The 14,385-nt window shown below is 38.4% G+C and overlaps 1 protein-coding gene across 4 annotated transcripts in view; it reads left to right on the top strand.

Moving 5' to 3' along the window:
• The window catches only part of ARHGEF3 (Rho guanine nucleotide exchange factor 3), a 256,764-nt gene that overhangs the window by 192,309 nt on the left and 50,070 nt on the right, over positions 1-14,385 (top strand). The window contains exon 1 of one of the 4 annotated variants that reach the window (XM_032798833.2): positions 6,444-6,755. The exons of 2 other annotated variants lie outside the window; for them this stretch is intronic. In XM_032798833.2, the coding sequence (XP_032654724.1) occupies positions 6,660-6,755 (96 nt within the window). In that variant the 5' untranslated portion in view covers positions 6,444-6,659. Of the gene's footprint in view, positions 1-6,443; positions 6,756-14,385 lie in introns of those variants that run through there. One more of the 4 variants, XM_075073318.1, reaches the window with a different exon arrangement.

Raw genomic sequence — 14,385 nt, 5'->3', positions numbered from 1 at the left:
GCACTGTGTAGCCTGGAGATTTTTTCAAAAGCTTTGGCATTTGTCTTCTGTAACGGAGCTCTGATAGAACAGATTTGTCTCCTCATACAGCAATCAGATGCAGTATCTCCCGTACGGTCCACTGGAGCTTTTTTGGATTGGGACTGCATTGCCACCGTCGCTGATCAGAGCTCCACGCTGGGACAAACAGGAATGTAATTCAAAAGTTCGGGGCTTTTCCTGTTTACCTGGCCACTGCATCTGAGTTCAGATTGCTGTCCAGAGCGGTCACAGTGGTGCACTGTGGATACCGCCGGAGGCCATACCGTCGATTGCGGCCACACTAACCCTAATCCGATATGGTAATACCGATTTTAGCGCTACTCCTCTCGTTGGGGAGGAGTACAGAAACCAATTTAAAGAGCCCTTCATATCGATATAAAGGGCCTCGTAGTGTGGACGGGTGCACCGTTAAATCGGTTTAATGCTGCTAAAATCGGTTTAAACGCATAGTGTAGACCAGGCCTGTGTCAGCCACTCTTGTCAGACCTAGCATGCTCAGTACACCTCACACATTGTGTGGTCATATATATCCAAAAGGTGGCATGCAATACATCACTGGAAATCTAATAACTCATTGATCATCAATATTCTTGAGTCATGTATGTACAGTTAACCTACAAAGAATTAAACAGATGTGCCTGAAATATCTAAAATGTTTTTTAAACCAGGCATATTCAGGAAAGTTGATAAACAAGTTTTTCCAGGCAAAGGAAAGGGACCAGCATCTTAAGCCAGTTGTGGCCAAGAACAGTGGGCTATTCATTTGTACAAGACATTACGTAAAAATAATTTGCATTGTAAAAAATCACAAGTGGGGGAGAAGCCAGGTTGGCATTTACACTAGACAGCATGGTGTCTACACCCAGCACAGTAAACAAACTTCATCTGGGGATACACTTCTGAAGAATATGTTTCAAAGGTTTACTGGACTGTAAAGAGGGGGAGAGAGCACCTAAGCTAACCAAGTGCTGCGAGCTCTCTTTTGGGTCCTAGCTGACAACTGGCCAGCCATACTGGAAGAAGAGATTGCAGTGAGAACATTTTCTTTGAACAAAAGACTAAAATCTGATTTAACAAAGAGTCTTAGAAGCATGTTTTACTTTTCTTTGTTTTTAACCATTTCTACCTTTATTTTTTCTACATGATATCACTTAAACCTATGCCCTTTTGCTAATAAACTTGTTTTACTTTTACCATAAACTAGCTCAGTGGTTTAATTGAAATGGAGGGTTTGTCAACCCCAGCTAAGTTAATAAACTGCTGTGTAATGTCTCTTTAAAAGAGCAGCTAACTTGATAAGATGTTATGCATTCTACAATCAGAGGGGCTGAACATGGCAGAGAGACATTTTTGGGGAGAACTCAAGCCTGGAAAGGTTGTTGAGGTCTTCCTGCAAGGAGTAACCTGTCTTGTGCAATCCAGAGTGAGGTCATTGTGCTGTAAACAGGCTGCTGGCATCAGAGCTCTCAGCCAAAGCAGCAAAACACAGGAGCACCCAGCATTACAGGACAGCAGTGATACAATGCCTTACTGGTTTAGGCTGAACCCCAAAGCATGTCACTCTGACATGAGCCAAACACAACCAATCTTTCCCACATAGTTCTGTCCAGTAACTTTATTTCTGAACCACAGTAACGGGGACACTTCTCTGGAGGAGAGACTTGCTTTAACAAATAATTCAGTACCTTTGTTTGGCCGATAAATATGGAGTAGCATAAAACCACCAAACTCAAATTCACTTTTGGCTTAGAAAAAATTGGATTCCATGCTCCAAAAGTGTAAGACTACTGCACTAGCCTACTATGTGCCATCTAATCAACTTACATTTTTTAACCAAAAAAGATAAGTGACATGCAATAGCTATTTAATTTATAGAAATCAGATGGGTTAGTGGTCTAAGCATATGTTTTGGAATGGCTAATCTTTCTGGAACCATTTGCGCAGGTATCTTTCAGATACAGACTTAAAACTCAAGGCTTGTTTTGCCTAGATGTTAAATATCCATTGACATCATATACTGTGGTTTAGTGGGAAACTGCTCCTTACCTCAGACTTTACTTCATTCAATCTGTTCTGTATATTAAATGGTTTGTAAGGTTTTTGGAGATCTTTCAGGGTGACTGTAATATGATGTATTGATTGAGACATAGCACTGTACTCCTAGTTTCTGTATTAAGAAATAGTAGTTTGGTGTGATGATGGTTTCTGTGGCACCAGGCTAATTAAATAGGACTGGTTCCTGCTGCAAGGATTCACAATTTAATCCTCCATAGGGATCTGTGAAGATGGAAACTTCTAACTGTGTAAGCAGCCCCCCACAAAGATCCCTTGTAGCATAGGGGCCTCACATCATTGTGATCTAAGAATATTCCTTATGTTGTACACTCTGAGGAGCTATGTACAGTACATAGTTAAAGTCAAATCAATGTTCTTTGCAATTTTTGGTAGCTGTGTAAATGTCAGACATACCAGCTTTTACACTCCTTGGAAATACTTAACATATAATCTAGTTCTACAATCTCTCTCACTCTTTAATATAATCTTTGCATAAAATATTTAACTTTATTCCTATGTAGATTATTTTATCTTCATGATGTCATGAAATTTTGCTTGATATTGTAGTTCATATAGAAGATTTCTCAAGAAAACAAAAACACCTTAATCAGTCACCTGTTGGCTCTTGCATGAACATTTTAGACTAGAGCACACATTAATTGACTCTGGCTTTTCCCTATATTACACATTTGTTGTTGAAATTTGTGCAAGCCATTGAGAATTACATCAATATGGTCAACTGTGATTTCACTGATCTGAGAACAGTCTCCAAATGATACTGAGAAATAGCTCTGCTGTACAAGATGGGCTTCACATTTCATTTTTCACTGCTACTCTTGATGACCACCTTTCAGTTTCAGTTAGTGTACAAGGTAGGGGCCTCTGCAGCACCATGAGCATTACTGAGAACATTATATCTGTGGTCTGCATGGTTCCAAATGCTGTTCAGATATTGATGTTTAATAGATAAAGCCTTGTGTGGTCTAGGTCCTAGCTACCTAAGAGTCTGCCACTGTCTTTCTGTGTACCTTATTGTCTTAGTTCAGTAGTTGCATTACATAATACTCCCTAAATTCAGATGTTTGAGAACTGGAGGTAGAGCATTCTCAATGGAGGCTCTACAAGCCTTGAGCTTGTTTCCCTTCTTGGTTCACCAGAACACAAGTTAGGTAACCTTCAGGGGATAATGAGATGCTCTTCTGTTTACTTAGGCTGTTGCCTAAGAAGATTTGTGTTTAAAGGAATTAGGTACAGTATTGTAGTGACATTATGGCAAGTTTCCGTTGATTTGATGTGTTTACAATGTTGCCTGGCTACTGGAAATGGCATTCTTATTGGCTTACATTGTTTTAATTGATGTGGATGTGTCCAGTGCCCCCTAGACAATGGGCACATCCTGTTAAAACTACAAATGTAATACATTCTTTGGGCTTGAAAAGATTAAACAAGTGGGTGAGCTAGATATTAAAAATGCATACCTTTCCTAGATCAAACAAGAGTAGACTGAGGAACATACAATCACTTTGTGTCCTCATTCTTTTTCGAAGAGAAGCAACAATCCCATAAATTGGGCTTGTAATTGACCATTTAGTAATAGCTTATATAATGTATGCAGGAACACACAGAAAACTGAAATAGTCTGACTGACTGGCTGCTTGGTCAGTAATACCCACAAAGTTTTCCAAGCCTTTGCTGTACATATTCTCTCTCTCTTCCTGGGAATTGCTTGGAAATTGTAGCATCATGATGTTGACTTGGTAGATTAAGTTTATAAAATATTCATAGACTATGGGTCCAGATTTCAGTTTTTATATAGGAACTTTACTATGTCTGCCAGAATAGCCAAAGATCTGAGAGGTCTGAAAAATCCTCTTCTGGATTTTGACAGATAATTATCATCTATCCTTCCATGAAAAGGCTGCTCTGAAACACTGATAGGAGTCTCCCTTTCCTGTATCAGTAAGAGTACTTGCATCCCTGCCGAAATCGTCTCTTCTTGTCTCTCAGGAGAGGCCATTTAAACTGCAGTGCACTAATCTGATCAGTAGAGGAAAACCAGAATCCTTGTACTGGCACATTTCCTGGAAATGTAAACCAGAGTTCATTATTTCAATCCCTGAACCAGTAGACTGTTTTCCTGTATGAAACACTGCTTATGCTGTGAAACATTTTATAGGATTAGAATGCTGAGGTTTTTTTAGGGCAACTCTTGAAAGGCACTTTGTCTTATTGATTTAAGTGAAGCTGATTGTTAGCACACAAGCCCATAAACAAGCACACAGGCATTATTTAAAATCAAGGCCTCTAAGGCCTGACACCGGATAGCACAACAGCTGCAGTCCTCTCTGGATTTCTTCTTAGACTGGCCTAAAACTAAATATTTTGGGGTTTGATATACTTGATTTCTAAGGAACAAAGTGCTAACACTGTATCAACGGGTGGAAGATGTGTATATCACTTAAACATGTCACTGAGGCCCAGTAAAAGCAAATTATTGAACAGTAAAACACCACCATCAAAGCAGAAAAAATCATGACCTGTAGTTTAGGGAGCAAGTAACACATGGAATCCCTGCATAAACTACAATATTTTCACAGTGTTTCATATAAAAGCACTGCTGAGGACTTTACAACTTTGTCTTGTACAGCCTAGAATTATTAATTATTTAGGTTATAATATACCAGATTATTTATACAACACCAGATGCATGTGTGACATTTCATAGACAAAAGCTGCCCATTCTCTTCTGCAACGATCTTTTGAATAAACTAGACTAGCCCTCTGGTTCTGCCTGATCTATGCATTGTAATCTGCATTTAGTTCACATTATAGATAAAATTTACTAGTATTGTGTAATCTTATTTTATACTGATCACTCTTTCCTTTTCCATACAATGTTACAGGTGCTTCTTTTTTAAATGAGCTAATGGCTGTCACTATATCTAGTAGTCCTAATAGTCCCTAGTTGAGTACACCTCTACCCCAATATAACGCTACCCGATATAACATGAATTCGGATATAATGCGGTAAAGCAGCGTTCCGGGGGAGCGGGGCTGTGCGCTCTGGCAGATCAAAACAAGTTCAATATAACGTGGTTTCACCTATAACACGGTAAGATTTTTTGGCTCCTGAGGTCAGCGTTATATTGGGTGGAGGTGTACTAGTAATTAACAACTCCAAATTTCTATTGCTGGATGTACATATGGTCCCTTAGCACAATGCTAGATTTCTCAGGCTAACACTATGACCACACCCTCTCCATTTATTTTTTTTACTATTTATTTAAGCCCCATAGATGTACACAGCACTCTAAAGTGGGTAATACGTGCTGAGCAAATAGGAGTAACTCCCACAAAGAGCTTACATTCTGAAGGCACAAATACCTGTTATCAAGCTTTGGAGAAAATAATTACAAAATTCTCACGTATCCCTATAACCGTCCTTGAATACACAGTTTCTCTAATAAAGTTCTTTCCTCCTCCGTGTCTGAAGCTGCTCTTAAGTGTTCTTTTCCCCCTCCCCCAGCTTCCTTTTCCTTGTCTCCTTTGTCAGACAGATCCCATACTCCTCTTGTAACAAGAAGGTCCTTGCTACTTCCTCTCTCTTTTTAGGCAATTTTCACTACAAAGATCAAACGGAACCACTTGGCTGACTATACACTGAATCGTACTGTATAACAAATCAGGCAAAGGTACTTTTCCACTTCCCGAGTCTGCTACAATGGGCGGGGGGAGTTCTCTGCGTCAACAATGGATGCAGAGCGTAATTGAAAAGAAAACAAAACTACTCCCTGCCAAATAGGAAAAAGCAACAAGGTGGACTAATAAAAACTGAAAAATATCACATGCTATTAGGCTATGTTGTGATACTTTTTAACCCCGCTCGTTCTCCTAGACTGGAATTAGTGCCCTTACACACCACATAACATAAATTCATCTGACCTAATCCATAGGAAATTAATAAAACCAGGATTTTATTTCATACAATAAAACTCGTTAATCATTATGGTCGCTTGCCATAAATCTCTGCATTTGATGGTTAATACTATACTGTATGGAGGACACAACAAAGAGATGCTCAATAAATTGCAAGTTATCCTGCAAGGAACAAGCTGGGATAATGTCAAATTAAAATTCATATTTGTGTCGTTTAACGTTGATGACGCATTGCCAGCGGTGAGTAATGTTCTGCTGAAAATAGCATAATTTTCTCTAAGTGTTTTCCACTGGTAGCTAACTGTGTGAGTTTAAATAATTTGCTCCTTTCCACTGATTCAGCTGAATATTTCTCCCCCATCCTCTCCCACATCCTGGGCTAGTGGGCGGGTTTTAGTTAGTAATGAGCTGTGTTGCGTTACTCTTGACTGACATTAGAAGCTTGTTTTTTTCCTGCCTTATTCCGAGACTAAGAGTTGCATAGGTTATGCTGTGCTATCAGAAGCCTAGTGCAGGGTCTTTCAATTACTGACTTGCTAGGCGCCGTGGAGGGGAGACTCAGCTTTGTTTGAATTTTGCACTCAGAATCAGCTGTGACATCCGAAACTGCTGCTCCTGCAGCCACAATGGTGGCCAAGGATTACCCTTTTTACTTCGCGGTCAAGAGGGCAAACTGCTCCTTGGAAGTACAGACGGTGACCAGCCCAGCTAAAGAGACGGAGGTGCAGTCTGCTGCTATGTTTTCTGTCTTTTTTTTCTCTGCAACTTTTATTATCCGAACAGTCTGCATATGTTTGGGTTAAACTAGATTACTCTTTGAATATAAATTGCTAAGTATAGCTGTTTATCTGATTTGTCTTGTGCATCCTGCACTGCTCTCTAGAATGTCCATTTTCAGTCTGGAGTGAGGCAAACCCTCTTTATTATCAGCAGTCTTTTGTATAATAAAATTAATCTCTGCAACTAACAGCTGAGAAATTTCCTTTCCTGATAGATGGCTTGTATATTCCAGTGTCTCATGTCCCTTATTTTTACTTGCTAACCTTAGCATTGTAGCTGATTAGGTCTGGGGAGGAAATCAGGATAAGTGCATCTTTAATAGATTCCTGATTATAAGTAAATTGGAAAACTTAATCTGTTAAATAGGGTTAATATTAACTGTGTCTAATCTGACTCTCTAATCAATGAAAAATGAATGCTTCTAAAATTAGGGATATTTTTTAATGTGGGATTAAAGAAAATATTGACTAAATAGCTTATTGTTTGCTAAGTGTTGCAAAAGGTGTGAATTTAACACAGATAGTGTTCATTTAATACTCCAATATTTGCTACCCCAGAGTAATGTTTAGTCTTGTCTGTATGCCTATTTGGCAAAGAGACTAGTGACTCTAAGGATTAAGTCCAGCTGGAGGAAGGGGGAGAAAAACTTGTCCTTGGGCTCTTATCACTTAAAATAGGTATTTTCATTAGGCTTGTTTGCATAGTAATTTGAAGGTAGATTGCTAAATTGTACATGTTTAGTATGAATGTATCAAAGATGATTGCTTCCAATAGTCAGTTGAACTCAACCAATCTGAAAGAAGTCCAGCGATGTCACCTTGTTTAAACAGTTTGTGTAGGCTAAGAGCCAATAAGAACATACTTTACTTTTATTGTACTTGTCAGCATACTTTTATATGTGTGAGTATTTGACATTATTACAGTTGAGATATTTAGGGGCATTTTAGAAAATATACACATAATAGAATAATATTTGCTATTATGAGCAAATTAACCAAGTCAGGAAACTCTAAGTACAGGAAACCCTTGCTTGTTTATGTAGTGCTGTTTTAATTATTTGTGAACCATGAAATCTCATAATCCCCATTGTCACCCATATTGCAAAATGTTTTGTGTTAATTCAGAGCTCATTTACTAATACTAAGTAAATGTATCTTAATTTTTTATTTTTATTATGGGACTGTGCAGTTTTGTATAAAGAAGCAAAATTGTCAAATTAAATATGCATTTAAAATAAAAGTTGGAACCTGTTTTTTTAACTGGTGGTATATAATCTTTACCATAGGCAAAACTATCAAATTTCAAAGAGAGTAAAATCTTAACTACTGTATATTCAAACAAAAGCCTAGAGCATAGGGATATATCTTTCAATAGATGTGACTGATTATGAAATGCAATAGCTTTAATCTTGATCTGGTGAATTGTCCTAGATTTATATTCTTCTATTTAACTTTTTTATATAAACAAGAAAATGCTCCTTATGCTGCCAGTCTGAAAAATGCTGTTTGCTTCGACTACAGCAGACTTGCAGCATTGTGGGGGGCGGGGGGGGAAATAAAGCAGCATTTGCTGAACACCCTTTTGTTGGTCCTGTTATACAACATTGAGAAAATCTGTCCCCTCTGCTCCCCCAGTCATAAGGATGGGTTTAAAAAACACCACCACCTGCACACACTTTGGGGAAAGCATTTACAGGAATAGACATGCAGCCCATTCCTTTAAAGTTTTTCAACCTAGCTCTGTGGTTAAGCTGTCTCTCATAGCATTTACAGTGAATCTAACCAAGGCTATTGGGCGCCTTCTACCATTATTTTGTATTACTGCATTAGCAAAGCAGCTAGCTGTAAAAGTGTGAATGCTTAGCCTTGAAAAGCTATTGCTTGGTGTTACTTGCTGACATGAAGCTTGTTTGTCACCCTACACTTGCATAAACTTTGCCTTCTGAATAGGTTTTTTTGATGGAGGTGTTTTTAAAGTCAGAATTCACATGTCCATGTAAACATTCCCCACATCTGAATAACATTATTTTAACACTTTTTGTGAACATGTAAAATACCAATAAGTTCTGTATGACTCCATGTGTGCATGTATACGGTTTTGTGTATGTGTAAAATAAGTGTGTATTTTAGTGCAGTGAATATATTTCATGTCTGTATGTAATATTTTACCTGTCACTCTAATTAGTCAAAAATGTACTTACTGTATGAATTGAAGTATAAAAGATGCATATAAAATGCTTTTACTCTCTATGCTGTCTGCTCTAAAGATACTATCTCAAACTCATTTACAAACCCCTCCCTCAGGTGTTTAAGATTGTCTACTGTTCGGGTAAAACTATTTCTTCTTTTCATAAGTAATCTTTAAGATGGTGAAACTTGTTCTTTGTGATACATAACTTTTTACCTTGGAGTTACAGTATACAGAGAAAATAGCTGCTCAGTATTGGCATTTTCCGGAATAAACTTAGTTTTTCTTTTGTCGTGTTAGGTTAAGTAACTTGTCCACTATCATGCAGCAAGTCAATGGTAAACAGAAGATGTAGGTGAAAAATAACAATGTTGGGATTCTGAGGACAGTTTGGAAATGTCCATCAAGTGGAGTTGCTATTAAATCTATTGTAAAGCAAACAAAATGTTAGTATGACTAAGGAGTAGAATGGAGAATAATATAGAAAAATTATATATGTTAATGGCAAACCCCCCGCCCCCCTAGACTGACTAGCCAAGAACACTACTTCATCTACAGGAAAAAATTAGATTCAGAGATTGGCAACAAGAGCAACTAGAGAAATGGAAGAGCTTCTGCATGTAGAAAGGCTGAAAAGATTGGGTCTTTAATTTTAGAGAGGAGATACACAAAATGAGTAGTGTAGACAAGTTAGGTCAGGCACTTCTCTCAACACTTTCTCATAATACAAGAACAAAGGGACAGTCAATAGAGCTGAAAAGCAGCTAGTTGAAAAAATGTTCCTTTGATTGACTTTCAACACAATTTGCTTATGGAACTCACTGCTACAAGATATCACTAAGGCCAAGAGCTAAGCAGGATTTAAAAAAAGGTCAACATTTATATGGATAATGGGATCATCTGTAATCACAAAGCAAGGAGTAGGAGCATGAGAATGAGTTTTGGAAGGAATATCAACTGACACTTTTCAGGGAATAAACCAACCTTTATTAAATAGGATTAGAAGGAAACTTTGCTGTTAGCAGGTTATACTGTAACTGCCAACTGCAGGGTTTCTTGTGCCTTTCTCTTAATCATCAGTACTATTGACTCTGAGATGTGATACTGGAGTAAATGGACCACTAGTCTGATCTGACATAACTACTATCCAACATTCTTTCTGTGTTTGGTCTGCTCCCACACAAGTTACGGAGTCTTCCCGTTCTCTGGCACAGACCAGCAAGATGACCATGAACAAAATTAATGTATTTTTATACCCCCAGCTGGCTTTTCCATTCTTCTTCCTTTTCTCTAGTTTGCTACCTGCTCTTCAAGAAAATAAATTGAGAGCAATCTTTAAACCCTTTCGCCGTCCTATCTGTAGAGCTGGAGTCCCATAGGGGAATAGAGAAAGAGGAGAGCATGCCAAGGAAGTAGTACTTTTCCTTCGTATGCCTTCTATCCTGGTCCCATGGGCATAACAGTCTCTCCTGGTTATAGATGTGGAAGGGAACATGAGGGGAATAACTAGACAAAAAAGGAGGGGGGATAACAGGGTAACAAAACCAGTCAAAACCTCTGTCTCTTTCCAGCTATGAGTAAAACTAAGAACTATAAACCAGGTAACAGAATAAGGGCTAAGGATCCAAGAACAATTTAATGAATTTTAATATACTTTTGTAATGCTGTAATACTATGTTATAGAGGCCTTGGGTGGCAGGCCAGTCCTTGCCCACAGACAACCTGCCAACCTGAAACATATTCTCACCAGTAACTGCACACCGCCACCATAAGTAGCCTAGCTTAGGAACAATCCCATGCAAACAAAATCCTCAGAATGCCAACTCTGCCACACAGGACTAACCAGATCAGCCACATACATCACCGGTTCATTCACCTGTATGTCCACCATGTTAATATAGCAATCATATGCCAGCATATTGCGCTCTGCGCTATGTAACAATCGGCCAACTGGACAGTCTCTACAACCGGAAAAGATAAATGGACACAATCAGATATTAGGAATCGGCAATTAATACAAAAAACCTGTAAGAAAAGAACACTTTAACCTCCCTGAACCACCTATAGCAGACCTAAAGGTGAGCCATCTGCAGCAAAAAAAAACTTCATGACAGACTTCAAAGAGAAACTGCTGAGCTCAGTTCATCTGCAAATTGAGACACCAATCAAGCCTCAGGATTAAACAAAGACTGAATGACTTGCCAAGCTACAGAACCAGTTTCTCTCTCCCTTGGTTTTCACAACCTCAACTGCTAGAGCAGGGCCTCCATCACATTCCTGTTGCAACGTAACCTATTATTCTAGCTTGCTTTGCATATATAACCTGCCCCTGGAAAATGTTGCAGTCCATGCATCTGATGAAGTGTGGTATTCAACCCACGAAAGCTCGTGCTCCAAAACGTCTGTTAGTCTATAAGGTGCCACAGGATTCTTTGCTGCTTTTACAGATCCAGACTAACACGGCTACCCCTCTGATACTATGTTATATGAGCGTACACACATCAATGGAATGATCATTATGGGAGCTAAGGAAGACTCTAACTGGAAAGTATGGATGTCACTGCTCTTTCTCTCCATATTCTGGAGGTTGATCTTAAGCATAAGTAAGACAAGGGGCTGCATGGAGACCATATACTTCAGAGCTCACAGTAGGCTCAATGATTAATATCACAGTTCCTGAGATTCTGATGCTACTGTGGGACCCACTCAAACAAATAAACCAACACCTATTGCTCCCGTGTCTTAGTCTCCACCTTTCTGAAATAGATCCTGGTCAAAGAGAAAATACTTCCACTCTTCTGGCAGTTTAGAACTTGCGTAAGTAGAAAACCAAAGTTTTGCTTGCTTCTTGCAAATATGAATGCTATCTCTGCTGTGGATAAAGACATCACTCCCACTTTTATATCCAGACTATGGTACAATAGGCTTTATCTTCTATGTTCATGCAGTTAGTCTCACTTTAGGATGCCATTGTGGATACATGGCATCTCTGGAAGCAAAATACTTTCGAGTGAGATGGTATTAGTGTCCACTTTATGTCAAGGCTTGCCCTTTGGTATCATGTCATTAATGAATTCTGCTGAATGTAAATCCTATTCACAGAATAGAGAAGAGAGTATTTCATGTCTGTGTGTTAATTTCACTGAGGCTGTGCCAGCTGAAATTGATCTTGCATGATTGCTGATTAGGATTTGAACAATGTTTTGGGGCACAATAGGTGGTAAGAGTGCTTCTCAAGAGGCACTATCTTTGTATGTAAATCACATCTTAACTTGATTTTCATATACTGAAAACAAAAGCAGGGCTGTAATAAACAGAATTTAAAAGAAATCTAAATGATACCAGTAAGCTATTTATATTTTCCATTTATAGAATATTAAGTTATGTCTGACCTTCTGAGAAGGAGGAAGAGAGGATAAGATCTGGGGCAAAGCTTTCTTGTCAGAAATTAATTTTACTGCTGCTGTTCCTTTCAAGCCAGGTTGACATTAGATTCAAGTGACAACCAAAAACTTAAGGCCTGTAATTGTTGGCAGAATACATTAAGAGACTTAAACTGTAAGGATTCATAAGAAAAATCAGAACAAAGCAAATGTTTGGTTTTTCTTTCCTATTTAGAAACAGGGAAACTGCAATATCCTACAAATTTAAAATACTATGTTGTTTGTTACAAAATTTGGAGACTGTTGACAAAATGCTCCATCAGCTACCCAATCAGCATTTGCCTCTTTGTGACTGGTACTTGGCATTGGCCATATAGAGTGGTGTAGTTCAACAGCAGAATCTTTAAAAGTCATTTGATTTTATGAATAAATAGTGCAAAAGGATCAAGAACAAGAATATATGTTCCTGGTTATTTTCCATGTAGTATAGTATACTGGCAGATCAGTTCAGTACAAGCTGAACTTTGTTAATCCATCTATTTGATAAACAGGCAAGTAATGCATTACAAGAGTCTGGTCTGGAAAAGATAAAAGACTGAACAATGTTTTTGGATCCCAACAAGGATAAACATGGTGCAGTGGTTTTTCAAATGATAACATAAAATCTTAATAATGTGGTGAGCAATGTGTTCAAAGGGCAGCTCAGAATCAAAGACCACGCTTTCCCTTCGTGGAAATCATTAACTGAGTATATTTTTATCAGGAATTGAGGCATAGAGCCAAAAGGAAAGTCAGTCAGAACTAACTCTGTTTTAGCTAAATATAGTTGAAGACAACTAAATCAGCCATGCCATTGTCTGCAAGGCATTTTGTCAATATGGAATTAACCTACTTAGGATCTGTGGTCTTAAATAATAAACAAATCTGTATGTTCTTCACATAGATGAGAAATCCAATATCATGCCTGTAAATGACTGAGCCCAGAGGCAGATGTTAGTGTGCCCAATGTCAAGCACCACCAATTACCCTTGTAAAAAAGAGAGTAATTTGCCCAAAGAAGCATAATCTGCCTGTCAGAGAATAATATAATGCTATGGCAGGTGATGGCTGATGATGAGGTTTTTATTAACAGCAGTGCCTGAACAATATAGTTGTTCAGTATGAACAGTGTTGTTTGAGGACATGTCTACATGGCAGTTTATCAAGAGTTTTGCAAGTAGATCTACAAGAGGACTTTGAGAGTACAGATAGCACATCCCAACAACTATAAAAGTTTGTTTTCAAAATAGTTATGTAAATCTTTATTTCCTCCCTCATTTTTACCCTAGTGTCTTCATGGATACCCATTTGTAAAGTCACCAAAAAACAATATTAGATATCCCCTCTGCATGCCTTATTTGGTATAGCAATGTGTTACCAAATTGAATAATAGAAATATAGGCTTGGAAGGGAATTCAGGAGGTTATATCATGCATCCCCAGCAGAGGCTGGTGCTGAATAATGGAGCACTAAGAACTTTAGTTGTTAGAATTACTAACCAGATATTGGGACTATATCCTAGCAGCAGGACTGATCTGTAAGAAATAATGTAATTGGCATAGCTGCATGATAGGATTTCTGTATGCACTTGGTTTAACCTTATAAAAGAACATAACTTATACTAGTAATTTCCAAATCACTGGTGTGACTTCTTTCTGTGAGGATAGATTGGCAGGACCTTTGCAATTCCTGAGCACAATCAGGCCCTCCATGAGTGGCAAGTCGCGTGTATATGGGCTCTTGAGGCTCATGACCTGCTGAGTATTTCCACAACCAGGGCTGCTAGGTGGAGGCTGTCTCTACCTGGGGAATCTGCAGACCCAGGTTTTAGACTTTCTGCTCCTTATGTCACACCATATTTTCCCCATTGGTGACCCTATCGTATTTCCAGGCAAGTCTCTCTCTTTTTTTTTTTTTTTTTTCAGTTGCTTTTGTGGAAAGCTTCTATTAGATCAGGGGCGTG

Source organism: Chelonoidis abingdonii, chromosome 17 (assembly GCF_003597395.2).
Source record: "Chelonoidis abingdonii isolate Lonesome George chromosome 17, CheloAbing_2.0, whole genome shotgun sequence".
In the NCBI taxonomy this organism is placed as follows: domain Eukaryota; kingdom Metazoa; phylum Chordata; order Testudines; family Testudinidae; genus Chelonoidis; species Chelonoidis abingdonii.
The sequence above is the reverse complement of the archived record's forward strand: the minus strand, read 5'-3'. Positions and strand labels throughout refer to the sequence as shown.